This window comes from Hypanus sabinus, chromosome 7, assembly GCF_030144855.1.
Source record: "Hypanus sabinus isolate sHypSab1 chromosome 7, sHypSab1.hap1, whole genome shotgun sequence".
NCBI lineage: Eukaryota > Metazoa > Chordata > Chondrichthyes > Myliobatiformes > Dasyatidae > Hypanus > Hypanus sabinus.
Genome location: NC_082712.1, coordinates 59580858 through 59607243, shown reverse-complemented (window position 1 = coordinate 59607243; position 26386 = coordinate 59580858). Strand labels below are relative to the sequence as shown.

General features: G+C 41.8%; 1 protein-coding gene across 1 annotated transcript in view; it reads right to left on the bottom strand.

Annotated features, from left to right (window-relative positions):
- The window catches only part of mamdc2a (MAM domain containing 2a), a 131198-nt gene that overhangs the window by 3410 nt on the left and 101402 nt on the right, over positions 1–26386 (bottom strand). The window contains exons 10-13 of the mRNA XM_059973850.1: positions 25753–25849; positions 24664–24816; positions 15937–16193; positions 7951–8035 (exon numbers count right to left, since the gene is read on the bottom strand). Of these exons, the coding sequence (XP_059829833.1) occupies positions 7951–8035; positions 15937–16193; positions 24664–24816; positions 25753–25849 (592 nt within the window). The remainder of the gene's footprint in view (positions 1–7950; positions 8036–15936; positions 16194–24663; positions 24817–25752; positions 25850–26386) is intronic.

The following is a 26386-nucleotide window of genomic DNA, read 5'->3' as shown; positions in this document are numbered from 1 at the left end:
TGGCCAATTAGTGTGTACATACATCAGACTCTTGAATTTAAGAATATCACAGGAGCTCTTTTGTAAGGAGAGGTGTTCGAAAGTCAGGCATTTATAACTTCGGGCGGGCCTATAGAAATAGGGAGGTAATGATGTCAGAGGAGAAGATATTTATAAAATCAAATGTAAACCTTACTGTCAACCTGATGTAATCTTTTCTTCAAGCAGATCTAAGAGTAGGCGAGATAATAAGAAACAGTGCACATTGTAGGCATTTGAATGAAGTTTCATCCCTCCATCATTTGAGGGGTGTTTTATTCCAAAGTGAATTATTTATTTATAGAGATACAGTGCAGAACAGGCCCTTCCAGGCCTTTGAGCCACACAGCCTAATCACTCTAGGCTAGGTCACCCTAGCCTAATCGTGGGACAATTTATGATGGCCAATTAACCTACCAAACAGTACATCTTTGAAACGTGGGAGGACACTGGACCACCTGGAGGAAACACCCATATACACAGGGAGAACATACAAACTCCTTATAGACAGCGGCGGGATTTGAACCCTAGTCGCTGGTACTGTAAAGCATCGCAAACAAACTGCCAGCAGAAGTGGTGAATCGAGTTTGATTTCAACATTTAAGAGAAGTTTGGATAAGTACAAGGGTGGGGGTATTATGGAGGGGTGCAGGTTAATGGGACTAGGCAGAATAATAGTTCAGCATGACTAGATAGGCTGAATAACCCATTTCTGTGCTGTAGTGCTCTATGTCTCTAAGAACTTAATGTCCCTTAAAATCTGACCTAAAGAATCTATAAATTTTGTTGCTCCATCATGGGAGTGGCACTCTTGTGTAACTAACAGAGCTGCTTTCCCACTGCTGCAGTGACCTAGGATCCATCCTGATCTGCAGTTTGAACATACTGCTAATGACCACATACAGAGAATAGTACAAAGTACAGTGGGTGGCAGTTCAGTGGGCCAAAATGCCTTGTTAATGAAAGAGGTCAGAGGAGAATAGACCGGTTCAAGTTGACTGGAAGCTGACTAACAAAAACCATGTGTTAAAATAGTGGTGTACACACATTGAACCTTGAAAGGATGGGCTACAGCAGCAGAAGACTATGAACATACACTCTGTAGCCACTTTATTAGGTACAGGAGGTAACTAACCAAGTCATCAAAGTGTATATGGTCATTCCAAGAAATTGAAGAACTAGTTTCCTCTCTCCCTCATTTAGTATTTGTTCTTTATTAAGTCTTTATTTTTAAATAATGTTCATTACCAGACTACGGGGGTGTGGTTGCCATTGAGTAATTTTTCTGCATCTTTTGACTTACAGACAAAATTAAGGATGTCAGTAAAATTGGAACATATTTTCCACTCAGTGAAAGCTGTACTTCATTCTGAGTGCCAATACTCCAAGACTTTCACATCCCCAGGGTTAACTGCTTACTATTGGTGGCCAATCTAAAAACTTAAATCTTGCAACAAGCTAATTCTAACATTTCCTTGTGTTGTTCTCCTTCAATTTTAATTTGATTTTTCTCTCTCATAAACTGCAGATGTTCTACTGAATGAAAAGTGAAATGTAAATGCAACTTCTCCGATTCAGCTGTGTAGCATTGTACAGCTTAACTACGCATCACAAAGATGGATTTCTGGCAGGCTTAACAGTATAAATGAGGGATGTGGGGGTTCCTATACGCACTACATATTTCATGTTACTGACCACTGGAGCTTAGCCAGGCCTAAATTGTTTTTTGGAAGTATGCCCCATGTTCAATGGAGGATTCTATTGACTAAGTCAGAAGGTTATGTTCCACTTCAGAGAATTATGCACCAAAGCGAGACTGCTGTTATGATGCTAAAGGTCAAAGAAGTTGCAGTGGATCAGGACATTGCATTAGGTTTGACATTACAGCATACATCAGGAAGACCAACAAGGGGACCTCAGTAGGCAAGGCTAGAGGGCAGCATTGGATCACTGCAGGTACAGTAAGCCTGAGTGGAGCTGATTAGCCTGTAATTATCCAGTCAAAACTCCAGACCACTGAGCCCCATTTGTGAGTCGTGGTGCTGGTGCAGTGCTGTCTGCAGATCGCTGACTGCATAAAGCACACTGGGATGAGTAGAAAAACAGGATGGAAATGCAATTTTATTTTAAATCAGCAGCACTTTCAGAAAGGCATTCTTAATGAACTTACTGTGACTGATCACAGACCCTCCCACTGGAGAAATTCCAAACATAATAGCAACAACAGACTAAGAAGGGTTGGAGTTTCCATTCATTCTTCTACGGAGTACTGCTGCCAACCCACCAGAAAGTTCACATATGGTACACAGGCTCCAGCAAAAAACAAATCAACAGTCCCAATACCTCATTGCAAATCAGCAATTTTATCGATATTTTCCAACACAAGCTATACTGTTGTTAAATTTATCTCTTCAGTGACTTTATTTCTTTTTGCCAGACCTTGCTTGATCCTAATAATTATCCAAAGCAGGGGTAGAATGGGGTAACTTGAAAGGACACCTTCCAGCATACAGGAAAGCACACTTCAATCAGACAGTCAAGTAGGTCAGGGATTACATCAGGAAGCACATGGGGGACTCCAATTAAAAACTTAGGACCGATATTGGAAATGATTGTTAGGCCTTGGTGATGGAGTCGAGGGGATAAAAGAAGCTCATCACACATCAGCCAGGATCTCGTGAATAGGTGATACTGTCTGAATTACTTCCTATCCTAGTGCTCCTATGATGAGATACCTGTTGTGGGAGGTAACACAGTTTGGAAGGAACTATGATGTGGCTAAGCATTGGTCAGATGAGAAACAATTTCATGTATCCATGGGCGCTGAGATGTATCCCAGTTCTAATATCTGCTAGATTCCAGTTGTAGCAATATACACAAACTTTATTTTCATATACATTTCACTGTTCTTCCCAAAAATAACCCCAACCTTGCCTCACAGCTCAGGAAACCTAAGTAAATTAAGATGCATCAACCAGCTTTTGTTTGTCAAGATACAGCAATATTCAGAAAATAAGTCTTGCAGTTCCATAACGCCTTGGCACTTTCATGATATTGTTGTAAAAAATGTACTGTAAAAATTTTGCAGTTTCACTGTTGGATATAGTCATGAAGTCATAGGAGTGTACAGTACAGAAACGGGCCTCTCAGATCATCTAGTCGCTGCCAAGGTATTTAAACTGCCGACTCCCATTGACCTGCACCAAGACCATAGACTTTCATATGCCTACCATCCATGTACAGTATCTATCCAAGCCTCTCTTAAACATTGAAATCGAGCTCACTGCACCACAATCAATGGCAGCTCATTCCATACACTCATGACCTGGTGAAGAAGTTTCCCCTCATGTTCACCTTAAACTTTTCACCCATAACCCATGACCAATGACCTCTAGATGTAGTTCCACTCAACCACTTAGTGGAAAAAACCTGCTTGCATTTACCTTATCTATACCGCTCATAATTTTGTATATTGCTATCAAGTCTCCTCTCAACCTTCTATGTTCCAAGGAATAAAGCTCTAAGCTATTCAATCTCTCTATATAATTTAGGTCCTCCAGATCCAGCAACGTCCTTATAAACTTCTGCTCTATTCTTTCAACCTTATTTACATCTTTCCTGTAGGTAGGTGACCAAACCTGCACACAATACACGCTATATATTTCATTAGGCCTCAGCAATGTCTTGTACAACTACAACATAACATCCCATTTCTTGTCCTCAATACTTTGATTTATGAAGGCCAATGTGCCAAAAGCTTTCTTTACAACCCCATCCACCTGTGATGCCACTTACAACAAATGATGGATTTGTATTCCCAGATCCCTCTGTTCTATTACACTCCTCAATGCCCTACCGGTCACTGGGTAAGACCTAGCACATATAAATTCCATCAGCTATTTTTCCAGCTGGTCCAGATCCTGCTGTAAGTCATGTTAGTCTTCTTCGCTGTCCACTGTAAATTATATACAGTAGCCAATTTCCACCTGTCAGGGGTTAAGGCTGAAACATCAGCAACAGACAAGCCTGTGGCTCCTTTGGACCCTCTGCTGCATTCTCTACAGTTATAGCTGGTCCCGTGCTTCAACTCCGCTTTCGTAAAGAATCAACCACCGAGCCCTGCCTGCAGAGCCAATTGTATGAGATCAGGTTCGTCAGCTTGGAGAATGACACTCACTACTGTAAGTAGGTTAACCATTCATTTGCAGGATAAGAGAGACACTAAGCATTCAGTAAACCCTTCAATTTACCCAAGGTAACAAATACTTATCTAAGCTGAGCACCTAAAGTATTGGGACAAGACAAACACAAAACATGTACACAGTGGCAAGTACCTATTTAAAGTGTTAGCCCAGGCCTTCTTTATTGTTTCACACCTCCACAGTTTACCATTTCCACGGCACCGTCAATTAGCCCATGGTGACCCAGAGAGCAAAAAGAGTGGGCAGTTTCTGCACACTAGGTTTAAACTCTACAACCACAGTGACACCAGCTGAACAGCAGCGTATGGTAGAGGCTGCAACGCTCCTTAATGAAACAGTTCTCAGCTCCACACGGGAGTGTGGCTTTTGATGAGCAGGTAACTTAGACACTTACTGCAACAGACCCCAACTACATCAGTAATCTATGATAGAACTTAATCTTCTTGCATTGGTTTCCACATTTCACAGTTTTGAGGAGTCTTAAAACTGACAATATAGTGATGCAAGACATCTGCCTGCAGCCAAAGCACATTCAAGCAGAACAATGGCACAGGTATGGAAAATCATTGCATGATCTTCGAGACATATAGCATGGAAACTGGCTGTTTATCCCACACTGATTAGCGGGCAGCCACCTACACTAATTCCATTTTCCAGCATGTGGCCTATACCCTCACTGTCTAGGGATTTCAAGTGCTCTTCTATTTGCTTCTTAAATGCTATTAGTGACTGCATCCACCACTCTCTCAGATAGTATTTTTCAGATACTTATCAAAGTTCGAAGTAAATTTAATATCAACGTACTTATGTTTCACCATATATATATACATCATATATCCGCAAAGGAAACAGCATTATGAAGGACCTTTCTCTGTGTTTTTTTTATTACGTAGTTCAGTCTAGTTTTTTGTACTGTGTCATGTAACACCATGGTCCTGAAAAACGTTGTCTCATTTTTACTATGTACTGTATCAGCAGTTATGGTCAAAATGACAATAAAAGTTGACTTGATACTATTTTGAGATTCATTTTCTTGCAGGCATTCACAGTAGTTAGAGAAATGTAATGTGATCAATGAAAAACTACACAGAAACAAAGACTGACAAAAATCTTTGTTAAAAAGACTAACTGTGTATATGAAAATACATAAGTAAATAAATAATAATGAGAACATAAGTTGTAGAGGCCTTGAAAGCAAGTCCATAGGTTGTGGAATCCATTCAGAGTTGAGGTGAGTGAAGTTATCTATGCTGGTTCAGGAACCTGATGGTTGAAATGTGATAACTGTTCCTGAAGCTGAGGGTGTGGAATCTAAGGATTACGTACCTCCTTTGCAATGGCAGCAGCAAGGAGAGAACATGGCCTAGATGGCGGGGGTCCTTAATGACAGATGCTACTTTCTTGTGCTCAGTGGTGGGAAGGCCTCTGCCTGTGATGGACTGGGTTGTATCCACCACTTGCTGTAGACTTTTCTGTTTCTGGGCATTGGTCTGTCCAAGACCCAATCTGCCTGCAGACTACTGGACACCCATCAGACAAGACACTAGTGGGGTGACAACAGGGCTGCCACATTGTGTTTGTACTTATTGAGGTCGGGTTCTCCAAGAGGAAGGGCGACAGAAGGATGCTTTCCAGCCGCCGGCAGCCACAGTAAAGCAACAAGTACGAGATAATCTCCCAAAAGGAGAAAGAGATAGTTGGTGTGTGAAACAAAGAGGAAGTGCTAAACCAGAGATGGAGGTTGCCTGATCAGTGCAGACTCAGACGAGAGAGATAGAAGAGCACAGAAATGGTCTGTTGGCTCACAATGCACCGCAGTCAGAGTCTGCCTGCAGGGCTAACTGGCAATTGAACCTCGTTAAATTCCGAGCTATAATGTCGGGAGGGGGCGTCGGGTTAGGTAGTGAGGATGGGATTTCCCCTCTCAGTGAGCAATTTTCCCACTATTCAGCCTCATCAGTACAGGCCAGATTGGTAGCCCTGTGGACCCAGACCTGCCAAGGGGGAATTGGCTCACAATACCTCCAGCCTCCGTAGAAGAGGGTGAGGAACAGCAGTAGGCTGGGGGAGAAAGACCTGGACAGGATAATTCAGTGGGTCTCACTAGACAACTACCATCAGGGAGTTCTCCTCTAAGAAGATGGTGGAGCTGGGAGATAAGCAGAAGCCAGGGGAGAATTTGCCCACATGGTTGCTGACAACCTGGGATGCTGGGGAATGCTGCAATGAATTTATCCAACAGGGAAATGGGTGTCCTGGGCATGGTTGTCATCTCACCATGTGATTAACAATGCCCTGAGACTCTTACCCACTTCCCACGCGGGTGAGAAATCTCTATGGGGAGAGTGATAGCAGCAATGAGGTTAAGGTATCCCTCACTCTTCGAGTGGGATTTGCAACTCAGGGAAGAGTGGAGCACAGCTGAGGAAGGGACAGTGTCCTTCGCGAGTGGGTTCTGATCAAAGGGATCTATCATGATAGCAACAACCCACCGGAGAATCATAGGTTAACCTTGACCATGGTGGAGTATTAGTTAAAGCAGTTCCTCCTGGTTTCAAGAGAGTGGTACTACCCTGACTGGGAGCAATGATAGGGAGTACCGTAGATTCTATTGTAAAGGTACAACAGTCAGAGGCTGACTGGCTGACACGGCAGAAGGAAAGTCCCCTTAGTTGGGTATGCAAATTGGATGAGCACCCAGGGGTGACCTGTAAGGAAATGTTGCTCAGATCCAGGACCCCAAAGGAGTAGGTAGATGGGGTTCCTACTCCTACCTCCTATGCCAGGGGAAGGAGGTCAGGAGGCTGTTTAGGGAGAAGGGTCATTCTCCAAGTCTTCTCCCGATGAGGGCTTGTTCTGCTCTCTGTAGGATTCCTCACGTTCCTCTCAGGGTTCCCTGTATACCTTGATGGAGGCTCTGTAAAAGACACTGGTGGATCTTTAACAACAGCAGGTGTCGGGCAGTGGGTGGTGCCTTCTTGCCCCACTCGGACAATGACTCACATTCCACAGGGTGGGCTGTGGAGTCTGGCATTCTGTGGATGCGCCACATCTGCTACTGCCCACAGATGGAAGGGCTGATCGAGTGTCTGAACCGGCTGTTGAAACAGCAAATTAACTGCTTGGCCTTCTCCGCCACCCCCCCCCCCCCCACCCCCCAACAACCTGCTCCTTTCAGCGATAGCTGAATGTGCTGCAACAGTTGGTGAATAACCCGGCTAAATACTTAGAGATGGTGCTATGCAGGTTACTGATAAGAGCAGAGAGCTGAAAGAGCTCACAGAGAAAGAAAGGAGGCAAATTATAAATACAGTTGTTTTTATCAAAGGTTGCAGAACAATAAGTCAAACGTCATGTATATTCCACAGCACTCTTTCATCACACATCCTCAATCAGCTGCTGTAGCTCTGCATTAGACACAGCAACAGAGAGTTGTCCAGCAGTCTGATGATACCCAGAGGGGGTTAATCAGGCTTGATAACAGATAAAACTTGCTATGGCAAAATTACCTCTTTGAAAATAGTCATCCTCTCTTCCTTGATCTGTCCTCATGGACCTGTTAAGTGTTTTCCTTTTGCATACTGTTGTTTTCATCAGCAGTCAAATACTATTTAACAGTCTTTCAGTAATGATTAGGAGGTTAAACCTCAGGCAAGAAAACTTAAGCCTAGTTCATCCAAGGACTAAATACATTTTCAAGTGTAGATTTAGCATTAATTTAAAGAGATACCTTGACATGGTCCACTTTGGAATAAAATGTCATCGATTGCGATGTCACTGTTTATTGAGGGGCCGCGGATTGCTTCAAACACAATCTGAAATGCAAAATATTTATTTGTTAGTGATTATGATTTGGAATGCATTGCCAAAAAGAATGGGGGAGGGCACGGTAGGAAACTGTCTCCAGCAGTTGCAGGATCAGTAAGCTTTGGAAAGAGATTTAAGCCCATTAGTTAAATGACTGTGACACAAGACACAAGAAAGTCTGCAGCCGCTGGAAGTCCAAAGCAACACGCACAAAGTGCCATAGGAACGCAGAAGGTCAGGCAGCATCGATGGAAAAAAGTGAACACCCAACGTTTTGGGTTAAAAACCATTATTCAGGACTCTTGTGATCTGCACTGACTCACTGAAAGTCTCATTAGTGAATACAAATGGAAATAAAACTTAAAGGGGAGATATTTGTAGGGACATGGTGCAGTTGAATTAAATGTGGATATCTTTTAAAGAGCTAATACAGGCGCCATGTACTGAATAGCCTGCTTCCATCTATATTTTGAAAACAGTATGAAAATCAAAAAGAAAAACTGCAGTGCTGGAAATCTGAAATAAAAACAGTATAAGGTGGAGAAAGCATTCAGCCGGTAATGCAGCATCTGTGGAAGGAGAAACGGAATTAATGTTTCATGTTACGGACCATTCATCAGGAATGGGAAAGAGAAAGCAAGCTAGTCTAGGTAGCAGAGAAGCTGGAAGCAACAAAAGGAATCACACCCTATTACAGATAGCCCACGTTCTGATGAAGAGTCTTTAGCCAGAAGCATTAACTCTGTTTCTCTTTCCACAGACATTCAAAGATACGAAAATTTAAAGGTTCAAAGTCCGTTTATTATCGAAGTACGTATGCAGTATACAACCCTGGGAAAGCCAGAAAACAAAGAAAAACACAGAACCTGTTCAAAGAAAAGATACCAAACCTGACAAAGGGTCTCAGCCCGAAACGTCGACTCTACTTCTCCATATAGGTGCTGCCTGGCCTGCTGCGTTACACCAGCATTTTGTGTGTGATACCAAAACTTCTGTTCACGTGCAAAAATAAACACGCAAACGACAACAAGAAAAAGAGTGAAAATCACAGAATATGAAACACAAAATCAAAAGAGTCCATATTCAGTTCAGGTCAGTGTTTGGTACAGGCCACCCCAATCAAATCACCACAAATTAACTAAAGAAAGAGTGTCCAGAAACCAGAAACACATAACATGAACTACAGAGTCCAATCCACAACCTGCAGACCCAGAACTTCGGCACCATCCTCCAACAGCATCGAGGGAGAGATTCCATATGAATGCAGAGACCTTTCTTCAGGAGCAACAAGTGACAGGGAGAGAAAAAAACCACCGTCACATACAGATACCTTCCTCTGGCAGCAGTGAGTGAGAGGCAGGTAGACAGCATTGAAGGCCTGCTCGCCCTCTGCACTCTCCTCAATGATTTCAATCTCCCTTGGTGCTTTAGTCAGCTACATCAGTGATAAATGGAGTCGATCATGGTCTTGCACTCCATCTCCAAGCTGCTTGGCATCGAGGCTGCTCGAAGCCTCACAGAACACTCTCAAGACAGCAAAGTACCAGATCAACACACCACCAAACTGTGGGTCACAGGCACCAACAGTAGCAGAATCACATGAAAAGAAGATGTAAAAGAAGTGAAAGAAGTAGTTTCGTGAACCGCCTGAAAGGAATCGCCTTTGATCACGTTGAATTTTTCCAGCAATTTCCATTTTTAGCACTCTAGTTATCTTTATTTAGCTGGTGAGGAATGAACAAAAGAGCACAAGACCTTTTTGTTTCATGGATGAAATACCTAACTCAAAAGATTTGAGGGGAACTGTGCCTCAGACAGCTTGTGTAGTTTACTGCTGCCTCAGCACAGAAAACAGCAAAAAAAAACAGGTTGATGTTCATAGCTGAGGTGATTTATTTGCCAGATTGTATAAATGCATTGAAAAATACAGGAGGAAAGGGATCTACTTAGTCTCTTTTCAATTAGAGTCCAGAGGCCTGGCCTGTTTCTTACAGCTGTGTGGTTTGCAGCAATGAAACATGTTGCAGTTTAATATTCTGCTCGTGTACTGAAAAGATGAAGGAATTCAGAGAATCAATAATAGAATTAAAAATTGTTGATATATTGGATTTAAGTGTGGATTTTTCTGGAATTGGATAAGCACTCCCCTGTTTAGCCACATCACAGTTAGATGGCAAGCAGAAATAAAAGAATTGCCTTTCTGATCATGGTCTCGCACTCCATCTCTATGCTGCTTGGCATTGAGGCTGCTCGAAGTCTCACAGAACACTCTCAAGACAGCAAAGTACCAGATCAACACAGAAAGTGGTACCTTTCTGTACCACTTCAAGTTTTGAAAAACCGTCACAGCCGTAATGTTAAAGATCGCCAGACGATACACAGCAAGCTCTCAGAAGCCTAATGAGATTGTGACCAGATAATCAAGGCCTCTTAGGAGGTAAACATTTAACAAGGCATTCAAGGATTGTGGTGAACTACATAAACCTGTCTGGACATGCCCCCCTGCTGACTACTCCTGTGGCTCCTCCCACAGACCCCGGTATAAAGGCGATTGGAGCCACAGACCCTTCCTCAGTCTCCAGGATCTTGTGTGACGGTCACTTGCTGCTTGTGCTTTCTTCCAGCCAATGAAAGCCTACCTTAACCCACATCTCAGAGTTATTGTGGTGCATCAAGGATAAATTATGTTGTGGTATAGTTCACACCCTCCCAAGGAGGTGAACAGAGCCTTGCTTTAGTATCTCATTCATGGGCTGTATTTCCTCCACAGTTATTATCACTTCAGTAATGCATTGAGGGAGTCCCCCTTTGTTCCTGTGCTTTAGCTTCTGGAACCCAGAACCCAGCCACCTGATACAGAGACAAGTGTAGTACAAAATCTAGGTGTGCTTCACTCTAATAATGTAACTTAACATCTAGCTTTGGTGAAAAATAGATCAGGTGGTCAGCCAGGCAAGGACAAGTGAATGCAAGAGTAGAAGGGCCTCGCTGGGCATGTAGATAGGCCGCAGTTTGATTACTGTGCTCAGTGCTGATCACCAGTTTGTAGATAAGGTGTGATGGCACTAGAGGGAGCAGGAGATTCATGAGGATGGTATCAGAGCTGAAGGGCTACTGATAAATGAGAAATTGTCTGGGCTGGGATTGTTTTCCTTGGAACACAGTAGGCCAAGGAGAGGTTTAATTGAAGAGTATAAAACTGTAGAAGACTAGAGAAATTGAACAGGAAAAAGGTATTTCCCTCAGAAGAGATCTGGAGACATATATTTCAGGTAATTGACAGAAGGATTCGAGAGGAAATAAAGAGGAACTTTTTAAAAGGTAAAGACTGATAATGTCTGAAACTCATTGCCCAAGGAGTGGAGAATGTAGAAATCCCTACTATCTTTAGAAAGGACCTGAATAAACACAGAACACCTATCAGCTACGTATCAGGAGAATAACCTGTAGAATTTGGCCTTCCCCTACCCTGAACACAAGCCAATTGCTGTGTAGTTAACCTTAATGATTCTGTAATTTGTCAGTGGGGTATTTTTCTCATTTAGCACAGAAAGTGTGTCTCTGTAAATGAGACAATGTACTCCTAAATTGGGAATAAAGTTATCCTAGCAAGGGCATCTGACCAACAGAAATAGGTTAAAAAATTTTGGGTTCAAAAGCAAGTTCCAAGGCAGACATTCTGCTCACAACAATGGAAATGTTATAGGATTTGACAGATCTCCATGGGATTTGCTCATCGCTGCAAAGCAGGGAGTTGAATGGTTACTGGAGATAGACAGGGATACGGGGTTAAAGATACAAACAGATTAGCCATGATTCTGAAACCACTTAGTATTTTGTGCTGAGATCATTGTTCACAACTGTTTGGGGGGATGGGTGCACAGCAAAGTAGATTACAATGCCCAGTCATAGCTTGCAAATTTACGTTTCTGCTGTGGGGTTATTAACCTCAGTCAAGTCATTAAGCCATTAATGGAAAGTGGCTTTATTAATGTTATGGATAGATCTAATTTACAATGCCTTTGTTTGTACCAATTTATTGAAATAATATAAAACAAGATTACGCTTTTCACAACTGTAATATTTAATCATTATGAACAAAAATGTATGAAGTAAAGCAACTCCAGAGAAAGTGTACTGTGATAGCATTCTATCTGTATATAAAATACTTTGTTTGAGAACTGGGTCTCAAGGTTGCCTTGTCAGCCTTTGATTTAAGCCTCTGGAGAATTCTGTGTGGGGATGGCAATTGAAATAATAGTTTTGATACTGTATAGTTTTAGTACTGTATATAAGCCAGAACATCATAAGCTCTTGTACTCTTGAACTGAGCAGCAGATATTGATGGAAAGAATATTTTCTGTGGTATATCCCTCTACTCCATTATTCAACCATTATACTGTAGGTTGGCTAAAACTTTAAATTACATTTGTGTTGTTGCCTGTGGTGAGTGAGCCCGAGATTTAAAAAGTGAATATGGCCTGTCGGGATATTTCAGCAGGACTGAGACCATTAGACGTTTGGCAAGAGCCAATAAAAATAAGTTGGGTTTAAGTGGAGCGGCCATTGTTGGAGTGGGCCTAGAGACCAGATTGGAGATCTAGAGACTAGATAGAGACAAAGATTGGAGGCCTAGAGACATTGGCTCAAGCAGCTTGGGCAAGGAGAGGAAGAGTTTCTGATGTTAGAGCAGTGAGAATAATGGTCTAATATGGTCTAATCAGTGGAATGTTCCTCTTGAAGAATATGGAAGATAGGGAGACTTCCAGTATCCCTGATGGTCACACCTGCTGCAGGAAGCACATCTACCTGTAGTTTCTTGTGGACTGCATTAGGGAATGGCTCTGGAGCTCTGGATCAATTAGGAGACTGAAGGATTGTTTGACACGAGATATAGGAAGGTAGTTATATCTAAGGTGCAGAACACAGGTAGCTGAGTAACTGTCAGGGGAAGGAAAGAGGATAAGCAGCCAAAGCAGGGTACCCAGTGACTGTTCCCCTCAATAATAAATATAACACTTTGGATGTCATTGGGGAGAGGGTGACTGAGCAGAGGAAAACCACAGCAGTCAGGTCTCTCTCACTAGACAATGAACCTGGGCAGGTGACAGATCTCTTGGTGGGTAAGCATTTCAGAGACAATGACCACAATTCCCTTTACCACAGCCCTAGGAGGGCTAAGTGCACATGGCATGGGTAAGTATTTAATTTGGGGAGGGCAAATTATGATGCAATAAGGTAAACTGGGAAATAATGTACTCAGGGAAATGCACAAAAGTGTGGAGGTTATTTAGGGAGATCTCACATGAGTTTCTGGATAGGTTTGTCTCATTGAGGCAGGGAGAGGTTGTCGAGTGAAAGACCCATGGTTGACAAGAGATGTGGAAGATCAGGATAAGATGAAGAAGTTACCTTTGCTGTATTTGTCATTGACAAATAAAGTGAAACATGTTGTTCAGTTCTGTTTGCCTCATTATAGGAAGGATGAGGGAACGTTGGAGAGCATGCTGAAGAGATATACCAAGATGCCTGGATTAGAAAGCTTGTCTTCTGAGAATAGTTGAGTGAACTATGGCTTTGCTCTTTGGAGTGAAGAGTGGAGTGAAGTCAAGTCCTGGAAAACATTACCTCTTCCTGTGCATTGTATTGCATCAAGAAATGCAAGCAGAAAAATATCATTTTTGTGTTTATTTACTTTTTCTCCACTAAACAAATTCCTTGACTGTGAATTTTATTTTATATTTCAAATTTTTCAGGAGGTGATTTTATAAATTCTGTAAGGTCAAATTCATGCAGCCCAAATGGCCATAAGCAGAGGTTGACTGTATGACTCCAATACTAACTTAATCCTACCATATTTCATGGGAGCTTGGCAGCTTGAAATCACAGGCATAAACATGGGTGAAGAGTCACCTCTTATTAGATTGGAAAGCAGTGAAGTAATTAATTTAGCATAGTTTCTTTTATCACAAAACATGGAGTATTTAAATTCATTTTATAGTGCAAATGGCAAAGTTCCTTTTCAGCTGCACTGGTACTGCACTTATGTCATAATGCTCAAGTCGGGATACTGCACAAGAATTAAAAACATCTTAAGGGCTTAAAGGAAGATAAAATAGGTTTGTTCCATTTAAGATCATAAGGAGCAAAGGTTTCCCTTTTACTACAACTCTAGGGTACATGTATTTGTTAAGTATTTTGTGCATTTGATGTTTTCCCTTTATTTCCCCGAGTTTAATTGACTTAAATAAGCCCTAGTCCTCATTGATCTTCGCAAACCCTCCTGCATGGCTTTGAAAATGGAAATTCAAAGTCCTGTCCAGAAAGTTGAAAAGTGGGCTTCATGAGTGGTTTGGGGGTGGGGGGTGGAGGTGGCTTTCACACGAGCAACATCAGCACATATGAGGTCATGAGACCCCCACCTTCCCCAGGCACCAATGAATGGGCCTCAGAGACTAAACTCAGACAGAAGTCTGGCAGGCCAAGTAATAGATATTGCAGCTGCAACTCACTGGCAGGTGGTAGACAGACTTTTCCTCAGATGATCAGGTCCGATGTAGAAATGCTAATGTATTTGTGTTGGATTGTTCTACAGCATGAGGGAAACTCCAGTCATCATGAACCAGTAATGTGTAATTCACAAATGGCTGTCGTACAGATGTAACAAATAATTAGGAAAACTAGCAGAAAGTTTTCATTTATTGTGAGGAAAAGTAACAAGAAAATAGTGAGGTTGTGCTTCATTTATACAGAACATTTGGAGTACTGCTTATTAAAGCAAGCACACACACATTATATATATAAATATATATTTTAAAAAATTATATATATATTTTTTTAAAAATTATATATATATATAATGTGCGTGTGTGTATTTGGCTGCAGGACTAATGGAGTATTGTCTTACGAAAAATTATTAGACAGGCTGGCTTGTATCTGCTGGTAAAAAGTGAGAGATGACTGAAATATCATTTTCTAATCGGTCTTTCAATCATATTAATGTTGATAGAATGATTCATATTGTGTGAGAGTCTCAAACTAGGGGTCTCTGTTTAAAAATGTGGGGTAGTTATCTAAAATTGAATTGAGGCACTTTATCCCCTTGCAGAAAGTCGTGAGTCTTTGGAATTCTCTTTCTTAAGGGTTAATGGAAGTAAAGCATTTGAATATTTTTAAGGCTAAGAAGGATAAATTATTGCTGAGCAACAATGAAAGGAGCTGAGGTGACAATCAGTTCAGTCATGAACTTATTAAAAGGTGGAGTAGGCTCGATGGGCTGAGTTATCCACTCCTGCTCTTAATTCCATTGGCTCATGTGGTGAATGTTTAAAGTAGACAATATCAACTTGCATTTGTATGACATCTTAACATAGCAAACATCTCAAGATATTTCACAGCATCAGAAAGCCAAACTGAACCTGACATATTAGGATTGGTGAATAAAAACTTTGTCAAATATGAAACATTTATGTTAGAAAGAGGGAAGGAAGATGAAGAAGGGAAAGTTTTATCGATGGAATTCGAGAACTTAGGATCTTGACGCTGTACATGTGGCCACCAAAATAGTTAGTGCTTAAATCTGGGAATGATCAAGGGGCCAGGATTAGAGGAGTGCTGGTAATTTGCAGGGTTACAGATCTGAGGGGGATTACAGAGTAGGAGTAGATCATATAGGGATTTGAAAAATGAATGAACAGATAGTGCACAAACAGGAGCAAACACATGGACAGTGGGTGAGTGGGATGGTGCAAGTTGGGGCACAAGCAGTAGTTTCACATAAAATGAAACTTACGGGTAGAATGAAGGTTGGTCAGGCAGGAACAAATTTAGCTAAATCCAAACTTAATAAAGATTTTGGCCATACGTTAGCTAACACAGGTCACAGTTGGTTGGAAATTTGCCAACTAACCTGATGGCTTTGCTCACATTTGTACTCTATCGAGGCCTTCATCCAAGATATGCTTTGTTCTCCTCTTCTTTTCCACATAAGGATTTCTGGAGAATTCTCTTTCTTCAAGTAAACGTTTAGCAATCCTGTTCCAATCCCATACATGTGGTAAAAGAACACTAGACACTGTTTGCCTTTGAATCCTCTCAGTTGCCATGACAAGAGTCGTGCATTGTATCCACGCCTCATATGGGAGGCCTCGATATACATATAGTGGCCTGAAGGAGAGGTTGCAACAGATTAGATTACAGGCATTCCGCACTGAAATAAAAACATTGTTCTGGTGAAATCACAAACAAACAAAAAACTGGAGGAGCCAAGGCAGCATCTGTGGAAAAAGAGTGTTGTCGATATTTCGGGCTGAGACCCTTCATCAGACCTGCTGAGTTCCTCCAGCATTTTGTGTGTGTTGTTCTGGGAAACATAACTCTACCAAAGTAAATGAAAATCAAGACAGCTACAGGCACTAGAAATCTGAAATAAAACAATAGAATACTCTAGAAAACTTAGAAAGACAGCTGACTCTGTGGGAACAAAATCATTAACAGTTTCACTTTTCACAGATCTACCAGACCTGCTGGGATTTACCAATATTGTCCGCTTTAATTTATAATTTTTTCCTACTTCCTTTTAGTTAATCATGGGATAACAAAAGATCATGAATCTCTGGAATTCTTTATCTGAGAGGATCAAGCAGGTGATATCACAATAAGTGTTTAAAATGGAGGTAGATACATTTTTGAATGATTGAGGGATATGGGGATCTGACACAGAAATGGGGCCTAGGGTAGATCAACCAATATCACATTGATTGGTTGGGTAGACTTAAGGGGTCAGATCTCTTAGGCCTGCTCCCATTCTAAAAGAGTGATAGCTGTAAAAGCAACATGGCCTTACACTTCAATATCCATTTTTGTTGTTTTGTTTGGCAGGTGTTTTCCTCTTCACACTTCTAATTGGTTGGCTTGATTTATGCCGAAGTGTGTCCCGGGAAGTGCGATCGTAAGTCTATCTGTTCAGGAGCCAGGGTTGGATCAATCATTGTCTGGCATCTTGCCCACAGCCATTCCATGAGTGGCCCTGAATTGGCTTCATCCGATGGAGTCCTTGATGCATGCAAGCCTGCACATGACGTCAGCATGTTGACTCAGGTCATGGAGGACTATTCCTGTAACCTTCATGAGGTCTATAACCTCATGAGAGCTCCGTATTTTGGACCCATTACATGTTATTAATTTGTAATCACTTAACCACAGGCAGCCATTGGTTGAGACGTAGGGTCAATCTCAGTTGAAAGAATTCACTTGGTTGGAAAGCTGAAAGATGTGTCTTGTATTCCCCGGGCTGAAATGGCTAACACGAGGACACAGTTTCAAGGTGCTTAGAAGTATGTACACAGGACATGTCAGGGGTAAGTTTTTTACCCAGAGGGTGGTGAGTGCATGGAATGGGCTGCCAGCGACAGTGGTGGAGGTGGATACAATAGGGTCTTTTAAGAGACTCCTGGATAGGTACACGGAGCTTAGAAAAACAGAGGGCTATGGGTAACCCCGAGGTAATTTCTAAAGTAAGTACATGTTTGGCACAGCATTGTGGGCTGAAGGGCCTGTATTGTGCTGTAGGTTTTCCATGTTTCTATGTGTGATAGCCTACTGCTTGGGGAATGTATGGCCAAACAGCTGATCTCATATTCTCCTGCAGAAAGAGAGTGCACCAGCAAGAATATCTGCTTGGAGCTGAGATGTTAGATTTGCACTGCTCAGGAGATCTTACAATTTAAGGTTAAGTACCTAGAAAGCACGTATGTTTAAATGACTTTATTTAACTTTCATTTTGCAAGTGATCTTCTACCACTTCCACTGAAAGGTGATAAGCAGTCCTCTTATCATATGGTAAAGCTAATTATACACAATAAGGAGTAGCCAAAAGGCCTTGGCATTTAAACGGATGGAAACATAAAAGCTTCTGGAGAGACACTGGCATGGCCATTGCTGATAAATCGGGTGGCTGGCAGAACTAAATTGATTGGTAAACAACAAAACTTCAACCCAAAATATTAACAATTTTCCCGCATCACAGGTGTTGCTCAACCCAATAAATTCCTCCACAGATTCCTCCTCAGAAGTCTTTGACTCAAAACAAACTATTACAAGAAAAAGAGCATCGCGCTGAACTGAGAAGTCAATAAGTATCACAGCTGAGTGCACCTGGTTCCATTTCTCTCTGCAATAGTACAGTAAGCTGGCATCCTTGGAAGTTCGGTGGTGCTGGACCAGCAGACTTTCCAGACTGTTGGATGCTGCTTCTATTAAATGCAGATTCCATTTTTTTTAAAACATGTAGTATAATAGGTTTTCAGCAAGCCTGATGAATTCAAAGTGTGTGGAAATACAGAAATATTCCTGACCTTGGCCCTGTCTGTAAAACTATTCCTACTGGCCTGAAGCTCAGTCCCACCTCCAGCTACACAACTTGCCCACAGTCCAGACCCTGGTCCAAGGCACACAGATGAGTAAACTGGATGCTGAACCATCAAGATTAATAAATGATTAGATGGCAGATCAGTCTGACTATTCCTCCTTTACCTGTGCTTTTGCCTTTAGTACTCTGTGTCAGAACTCTTCTCCTCAGCAACAGAATATGGGATAAAAAGGAGTCTAGATCCTTTACAAACACTGACAAAACCTCATTGCCATCCCCTCTGATCACACCAGGACCAGTACATTCTCCAGCCCGTGTCTGACATCCAGCAATGAAAGAGCAGAAATGTTATCGCAGCCATTGTCCTTGGGTCTGCCTGCACTGACCAATTCCCTGACCCTGGATGTTGTTTGCAAGTGGACATTAGTGCCATGCATAATACCACTGACAGATGTCCTGAAATTTGTTGCTTTGCTGCAGGAGTACAGTGCACATCATAAAAACAAACCAGAAATATAAGAAGAAATATACATAATTAAAGAAGTGGTGGGGTAATGTTTATGGGTTGATTCATTGTCTGTTCAGAAATCTGACGGCAGAGGGGAAGAAGCTTCCCATGGTGCGTGCCATGGTAGAGTAGCAGTTAGCGCAAAGCTTACAGCTTGGGGCACTGGTGTTCAGAGTTCAATTCTGGCGTCCTCTGTGAAGAGTTTGTAAGTCCTCCCTCGGGAATTTGTGGGTTTTCCCCGGGTGTGCCAGTGTCCTCCCACAGTTCAAAAAAGTACACGTTAAAGTTCAGAAAATCTGCAGATGCTGGAAATCCAAGCAACACACAGAAAATGCTGGAGGGAACCTCAAGTCCAGGCATTATCTATGGAAAAGAATAAGCAGTCAATGTTTTGGGCCGAGACCCTTCATCAGGACTGAAAATAAAGATGAGAAGTTAGAGCAAGAAAGTGGGGGGAGGGGAAGAAGTAGCACAAGGCGGTAGGTGATAGATGAAACCAGGTGAGGGGGAGTCGTGAAAAGTTGATAGGCTGGAGAAGGGGGAATCTGATAGGAGAGGGTAGAAGACAGGGAAGGAGAGGAACACCAGAGAGAGGTGATGGGCAGGTAAAGAGATAAGATGAGAAAGATAAATGGGAATTCGGGAATGGTAAAAGCGGGGATGGAGGGGGGCAATTACCGGAAGTTTGAGAAATCAATGTTTCATGCAATCAGGTTGGAGGCTACTGAGACGGAATATAAGGTATTGCCCCTCCAACTTAAATGTGGCCTCATTGCGGCAGCAGAGGGGGCCATAGACTGACATGTCACAATGAGAATGGGAAGTAGAATTGAAATAGGTGGCCACATGGAAACCCTGGCAGATGGAGCATAGTTGCTTGGTGAAGCAATCTGCATCAGGTGTCACTGATATACTGGAGGCCACACTGGGAGCACCGGATGCAGTAGGTGACCTTAATAGACTCACAGGTGAAGTGCGTTTTACCTGGAAGGACTGTTTGGGGCCTTGAATAGTAGTGAGGGAGGAGGTGTAGGGCAGGTGTGGTACTTGTTCCACTTGTAAGGATAAGTTCCAGGAAGGAGATCAGTGGGGAGGGACAAAAGGACAAGGGAATAGCGTAGGGAGTGATCCCTGCAGAAAGCGGAAAGTGGGGGTGGGGGGGAAGAGGGAAAGATGTGCTTATGGTGGGATCCCGTTGGAGATGGCAGAAGTTATGGAGAATTATGTGCTAGGCATGGAGATTAGTAGGGTGATAGGTGAGGACAAGAGGAACCCTATCCCTGGTGGGGTGGTGGGAGGATGGAGTGAGGGCAGATGTATGCGAACTGGAAGAGATGCGGGTGAGGCCAGCATTGATGGTGGAGGCAGGAAAGCCCCTTTCTTTGAAGAAGGAGGACATCTCATTAGTTCTGGAAAGGTTTAATTGGTCATTGTAATTATCCTGCGATTAAGCTACGGTTAAATCGGGGGTTGCTGTTGGCATGGCTCAAAGGAACAGAAGGACTTATTCTGTGCTGTATCTCTAAATAAATTAAATAAATAAGCTGTTCATAAAATGTTAGAAATGTGTCTTCAGGCACCTGTACCTCCTCCCTGATTGTAGCAATGAGAAGAGGGCATAGCCTTTCTGATGGGGTCCTTAGTAATGGATGCCACCTTTTTGAGGCATCACTTTTTGAAGATGTCCTCAATGCTGGGGAGGCTAATGCCCATGATACAACTGGTTGACTTTGCAAACCTTTCTGCTGCTTTTTCCGATCCTGTGCAGCGGCCTCTCCATACCAGACAGTAATGTAACGAGTTAGAATGCTCTCCATGGTACATCCATAGAAACTTGCTAGAATCTTTGGTGATATACCGGATCTCCTCAAACTCCTAATGAAACATAGCCATGGCGTGTCTTTTTTGAAATTGCATCAATATGTTGGGCCCAGGTCAGATCTTCAGAAATGTTGACACACAGGAACATGAACCTGCTCACCCTTTCCCTCAATGAAGACTGGGGTGTGTTCTCTCAACTTTCCCTACATGAAGTCCACAATCAATTCTTTGGTCTTACTGACATTGAGTGCAAGGTTGTTGTTGCAAAGCCACTCAAGCAGACAATCTCTCGCATTCTTGTACGTCTCCTCGTCACAATCTGTGTTTCTACCAGTTGTGTTATGGGAAAATTCATTGATGGCATTTGAAATATGCCTAGCCATACAATCATGGGTGTAGAGAGAACAGAGCAGAGAGCTAAGGGTGCATCCTTAAAGTGCACTGATGTTGATTATAGTGAGGATAAGATGTTGTTTTTGAGATTTCACTCTCTGAGACCAATGTGAGAACATCCTACTGGAGGGTGAACCCACAGACAATTCTGACCAAGACTGTGCTAATCAACTGGCTGGAGTATTCACTGAAATTTTTAACCTCCTGCTTCTGCAGCCTGGGGTACCTACCTGCTTAAAGCTGGTTTCAATAATACTAGTTTCCAAGAACATGGTAACTTGCATCAACAACTGTCAGCTAGTAGCATTTACATCCATTGTGATGAAGTGCTTTGATAGGTTAGTGCGAAATTATGTCAAATCCTGCCTGAGGAGCAAATGGGATCCTCTCTATTTTATCTATCATCACAACAGGTGAACAGCAGATGCTATCCTGATTGAGAAGTTACAGAACCTGGGCCTCTGTACCTCCCTCAGCAACTGGATCCTCAACTTCCTAACCAGAAGACCACAATCTGTGCAGATTGGTGATACCACCTCATCCTTGCTGACGATCAACACTGGTGTACCTCAGGCGTGTGTGTTTAGCTCACTGCTCTACTCTGTATATACACATGACTGTGTGGCTTCGCATAGCTCAAATACCATCTATAAATTCACTGATGATAGAACCATTGTTGGTTGAATCTCAGATGGTGATCAGGAGGGCGTATAGGATGAGATATGCCATCTAGGGGAGTGGTGTCACAGTAACAACTTGGCAGTCAACATCAGTAAGACAAAACTGCTGATTGTGGACTTTAGGAAAGGTAAGATGAAGGAACACATACCAATCCTCATAGAGGGATCATAAGTGGAGAGAGTGAGCAGTTTCAAGTTCCTGTGTGTCAATATCTCTGAGGATCTAACCTGGTCCTAACTTAACGATGCAGTTATAAAGAAGGCAAGATAGTGACTATACTTCATTAGGAATTTGGAGAGATTTGGTATGTCAACAAATACACTCAAAAACTTCTATAGATGTACTTCTATGATGCAGCCTGCATTCTGACAGGCTGCATCATTATCTGGTAAGGGTGGGTGGGGGGATGGGGGGCTGCTGCACAGGACCAAAAGAAGCTGCAGAGGGTTGTAAATCCAGTCAACTCCATCTTGGGTACTAGCCTACAAAGTACCCAGAAGTGGTGTCTCAGAAAGGCAGTGTCCATTATTAAGGACCTCCAGCACCCAGGACATGCCCTTTTCTCACTGTTACCATCAGGTAGGAGGTACAGAAGCCTGAAGGCACACACTCAGTGATTCAGGGACAGCTTCTTCCCCTCTGCCATCCGATTCCTAAATGGACATTGAACCCTTGAACACCACCTCATGTTTTAATATACATTATTTCTGTTTTTTTGCAAGATTTTTAATCTATTCAATATACATATACTGTAATTGGGTTACTCATTTATTTATTTATTATTATTATTTCTTCTATATTATGTATTGTATTGAATTGCTGCTGCTAAGCTAATAAATTTCACGATGCAAGCCATTGATAATAAATCTGATTGATTCTTAGTTGTATACTCCATACATACTTTGATAAGAAAATAAACCTTGGAACCATTACAAAGAAGGCATGGCAGTGCCTCTACTTCCTTATAAGTTTGTGAAGATTTGGCATGTCATCTAAAACTCTTGACAAACTTATATAGATTTACGGTGGAGAGTCTACTGACTGGTTGCATCATGACCTGATAGGGAAACACCAATGGCCTTGAACAGCAAAATCTGCATAAAGTAATGGATACTGCCCAGTCCATCACTCCTAAAGCCCTCACCATCACTGAGCACATCCACAGGGATTGCTGTCACAGGAGAGCAGCATCTGTCATCAAGGATCTCCACCATCCCAGGCAATGCTCTCTTCTCGCTGCTGCCATCAGGAAGGCAATACAGCAGCCTTAGGTCCCACCCCATCAGATTCAGGAGTAGTTATAACCTCTCAACCATTAGGCTCTTGAACCAGAGTGGATATTCACTCATCCCAACACTAAGCTGATTCCAAAACATATGGACTCATTTTCAAGGACTCTACAACTCATTCCCAATATTTATTGCCTAATATTTTTTGTTTCTTTTTTCGTATTTGCACAATTTGTTGTCTTCTGCACAGTGGTTGTATGTCTTTTCTGTGTGTAGATTTTCATTGAATCTACTGTGTTTCCTTTTACTTACTGTGAATGCCCACAAGAAAACAAATCTCAGGGTAGTATATGGTGACATGTGTAACTTATATGTTAATAAATTTACTTTCAACTTTGAACATCATCACCAAGGCAACCTTCCATTTTTGTGATATCACTCAAATCTGCTTTAGTGCATTTGCTGCAAAAATCCACACCCCTGGCATATCTCCAGACCATGCTACAAGACTCTGCTCTGTGATCATCTACCCCAATAGCTCATATAACTGTTATTGATCTGTGAAGCATCTTAGCACATTTTGCTAAGTTATAGGCACTATATCTGTGACAGATGCTGTTGTTTCATTGTGTGCTATATCTTCTAACACTTCATAAAATGTAATCCTGTGACTCAGAATTCTCATAGTTCAAAGCTCACCATAGGTCTCTGTGACTTTTCATAGCTCTCAGTTCATTACTGGGCCATCAACTTAGCCATATGAGGAGAAATTAAGTAGATCGGGCCTGTACTCCCTTGAGTTTCGGAGAATGAGAAAATGATCTCATTGAAAAGTGTAGAATTCCTGTGAGCTTTAACAGGATTGGCAGGCGAATCACGTTTTCCTTGGCTGTGCTCTCCAGAACTAGTCATGGGTTCATTTAGCACTGAGGTATAAAGAAATTTCTTCACCCAGTTGACAGTTAATCATTTAAATACACTACCCAGGAGATGGCTCAGTTCCTGAATTACTTTCTAGGCAGAGAAACATTTTGTCGGATATTAATCAATATGTGCAGTTAACGCAGGAAACTGAGGGTCGGGTAAATGATTCGTCATTTTCTTATTGAATGGTATTCTTATTGAATTTTTATGTTGAATGAACAGGCAAAGGGTTTAATAGCCTACTCCTGATACCATTTCTTACATGAAAGTCATACAGTACATGTCCATGCTAACTATCAAGCACCCATCGTCAGCACTTGATGCACAGCCTTCTATGTCCTGGCAACTTCAAACACTCGTCTAGATATTGTTAAATGCTGCAAGAGTCTTGGTCTCCACTGCCCTCTAAATTAGTCCATTCAGATTCCAGCCACTATCTGGGTGAAAAGTTCCTTACTCTGATCCTCCTGAAGTTTCTTACTTTTTACCTTAAATATCTGCCCTCTAAAATTAGACATTTCTACCATCAGGATAAGTTTCCTTCTACCTACCTTATATATTCATTTAATAACTTTGAATAGATCTATCGAATCCAAACTCAGCCTCCTCTGCTTCAAAGAATACAAACCCAGCCGACACAGCCTCTTGTCATACCAAGGTAAAAATTAGCGCTATGATTAATTTGAGAATGTTTGTTGACATACAACTCACCTACCCCTGTGGTGCGATCTCCTTTTGGACCTGTGAAGGATGTTGGGGTAGCACCTGTTCTTCTGTACCAATTGCCTCTATCATTGTGGTCCTGAATAAATCCACAGTTATCCGTGTCAAAATTGCACTTCCCTGGAACAGCCAGCCAGGACCCTGCAGAGACAGAAGGAGCCCCCTAAAGCTGTAAACATTTCCTATCTTATTTTAATGTTGCAGTCAACAAATATTTCCTCATATAGAACTGTAGGAGCAAAGGAGTCTGCAGCAGGAGACTTTGAGCCTGTTTTTGCATTCAGTGTGAATGTGGTATATCTATGGCAGCACTAGGGAGGAGTCAGAGTTAAGCCCTCTGCCCAGGTCAGAAATTGAGCTTTTTAGGTCCAGGTTCAAAGTCAGATGGGAAGCCTCCACCCTACAGTGTGTAATATGAGTGGAATGGCTGGGTTAACTTGGGAAGAAGTATTGTGTGTTTCCTATCACCTCCTTAGGGGTAATAAAGAAGGCCTTTCCAGTGATGCTCATAAATAGTGACTTTAACAAAAACAATGTTGTTTGTGAGCTACAATTGTGAAAGCCATGTTTTGTTATATCATTCGATGCGTAAGAGGAAGAAGAAAAATCTAGGGCTCATGAGAAATTGTCTGTCAGCACCTGGGAATACAGAACCGATGGAACCAGAGATGATCTCCTAGTTACCATAGACAGCCTCACCACTGAGTGAAGAAATGTGTTATTCAAGAACCCACCTCCATGCATGGCCCTTAATATCATTAACTATCAGGAGTCCGATTATCTCAAATTTTAAGTTAACAACTGACTCACAATCTACTGCTATTTTTAGAGAATTCCAGATTTCTGCTTGTGCTATCTTCACTCCCAAAAAGCCTAGTGACCACTGCTCAAGTTTCTTCAACTAGATTCAAAGGGTACCTCAGATATGCAAATTGAGCTTAAAAATTACTATTAATTTCTGATCACAGCACCTTTGCCAAAATGGTTATTCTATCTGTTAATGGAATCTCCTGTCTAGATCTACATCACTATAAAGACAGATAAATATTTTGATTAGTATTTTGGTGCAATCAATACCTCCAGGAATCTGACAATCTCCTTGGCTTACAACGATGTCATCTAGTGCAACCTTCCCACAGTTCCAGAAACTCTTACAAACGCTGACAAATACTATCTAGAAAAGAAAGGACAACCATTACTTCAACAAAATTCAGCTCTGTCACAAGCATTTTTATGACAAAATTTAAATGACAAAATCCTCTTCCACTAAGCAATCCACATTACACTTCTTGTCTGTATAAAAGCAATTGGAATTCAGGTTAGTAAATAGTAAGTAACACAACAGAACTTGGCTATCAGTACAGCTGGACATAAATGAAAGAATTTTACATTAATCTTTAAAAATTAGGGTGGATTACCTTCTAAATGACAATAAATAGAAATCAATCAGGAAAAGGCCATTCAGCCCATCATTACCTTACCTGGCATTCAAATACACCTGCCTCATTTGTATCTGAACTCCATTTTGCATTTCCAGTATTTGAACCTCTTTAATTACCTTTTATGAACAAAAAACTAATATTCTCAGTCTTTAGATTTTCAATTTATCCCCAGTCTCCACAGTTTTTTTCAGAGGAAACAGTATCAATTATTTTTTGTGTAAAGAAATTCAAACAATTTTGTTGCCCCTTTGTTTTTGTCTCTCCAACTT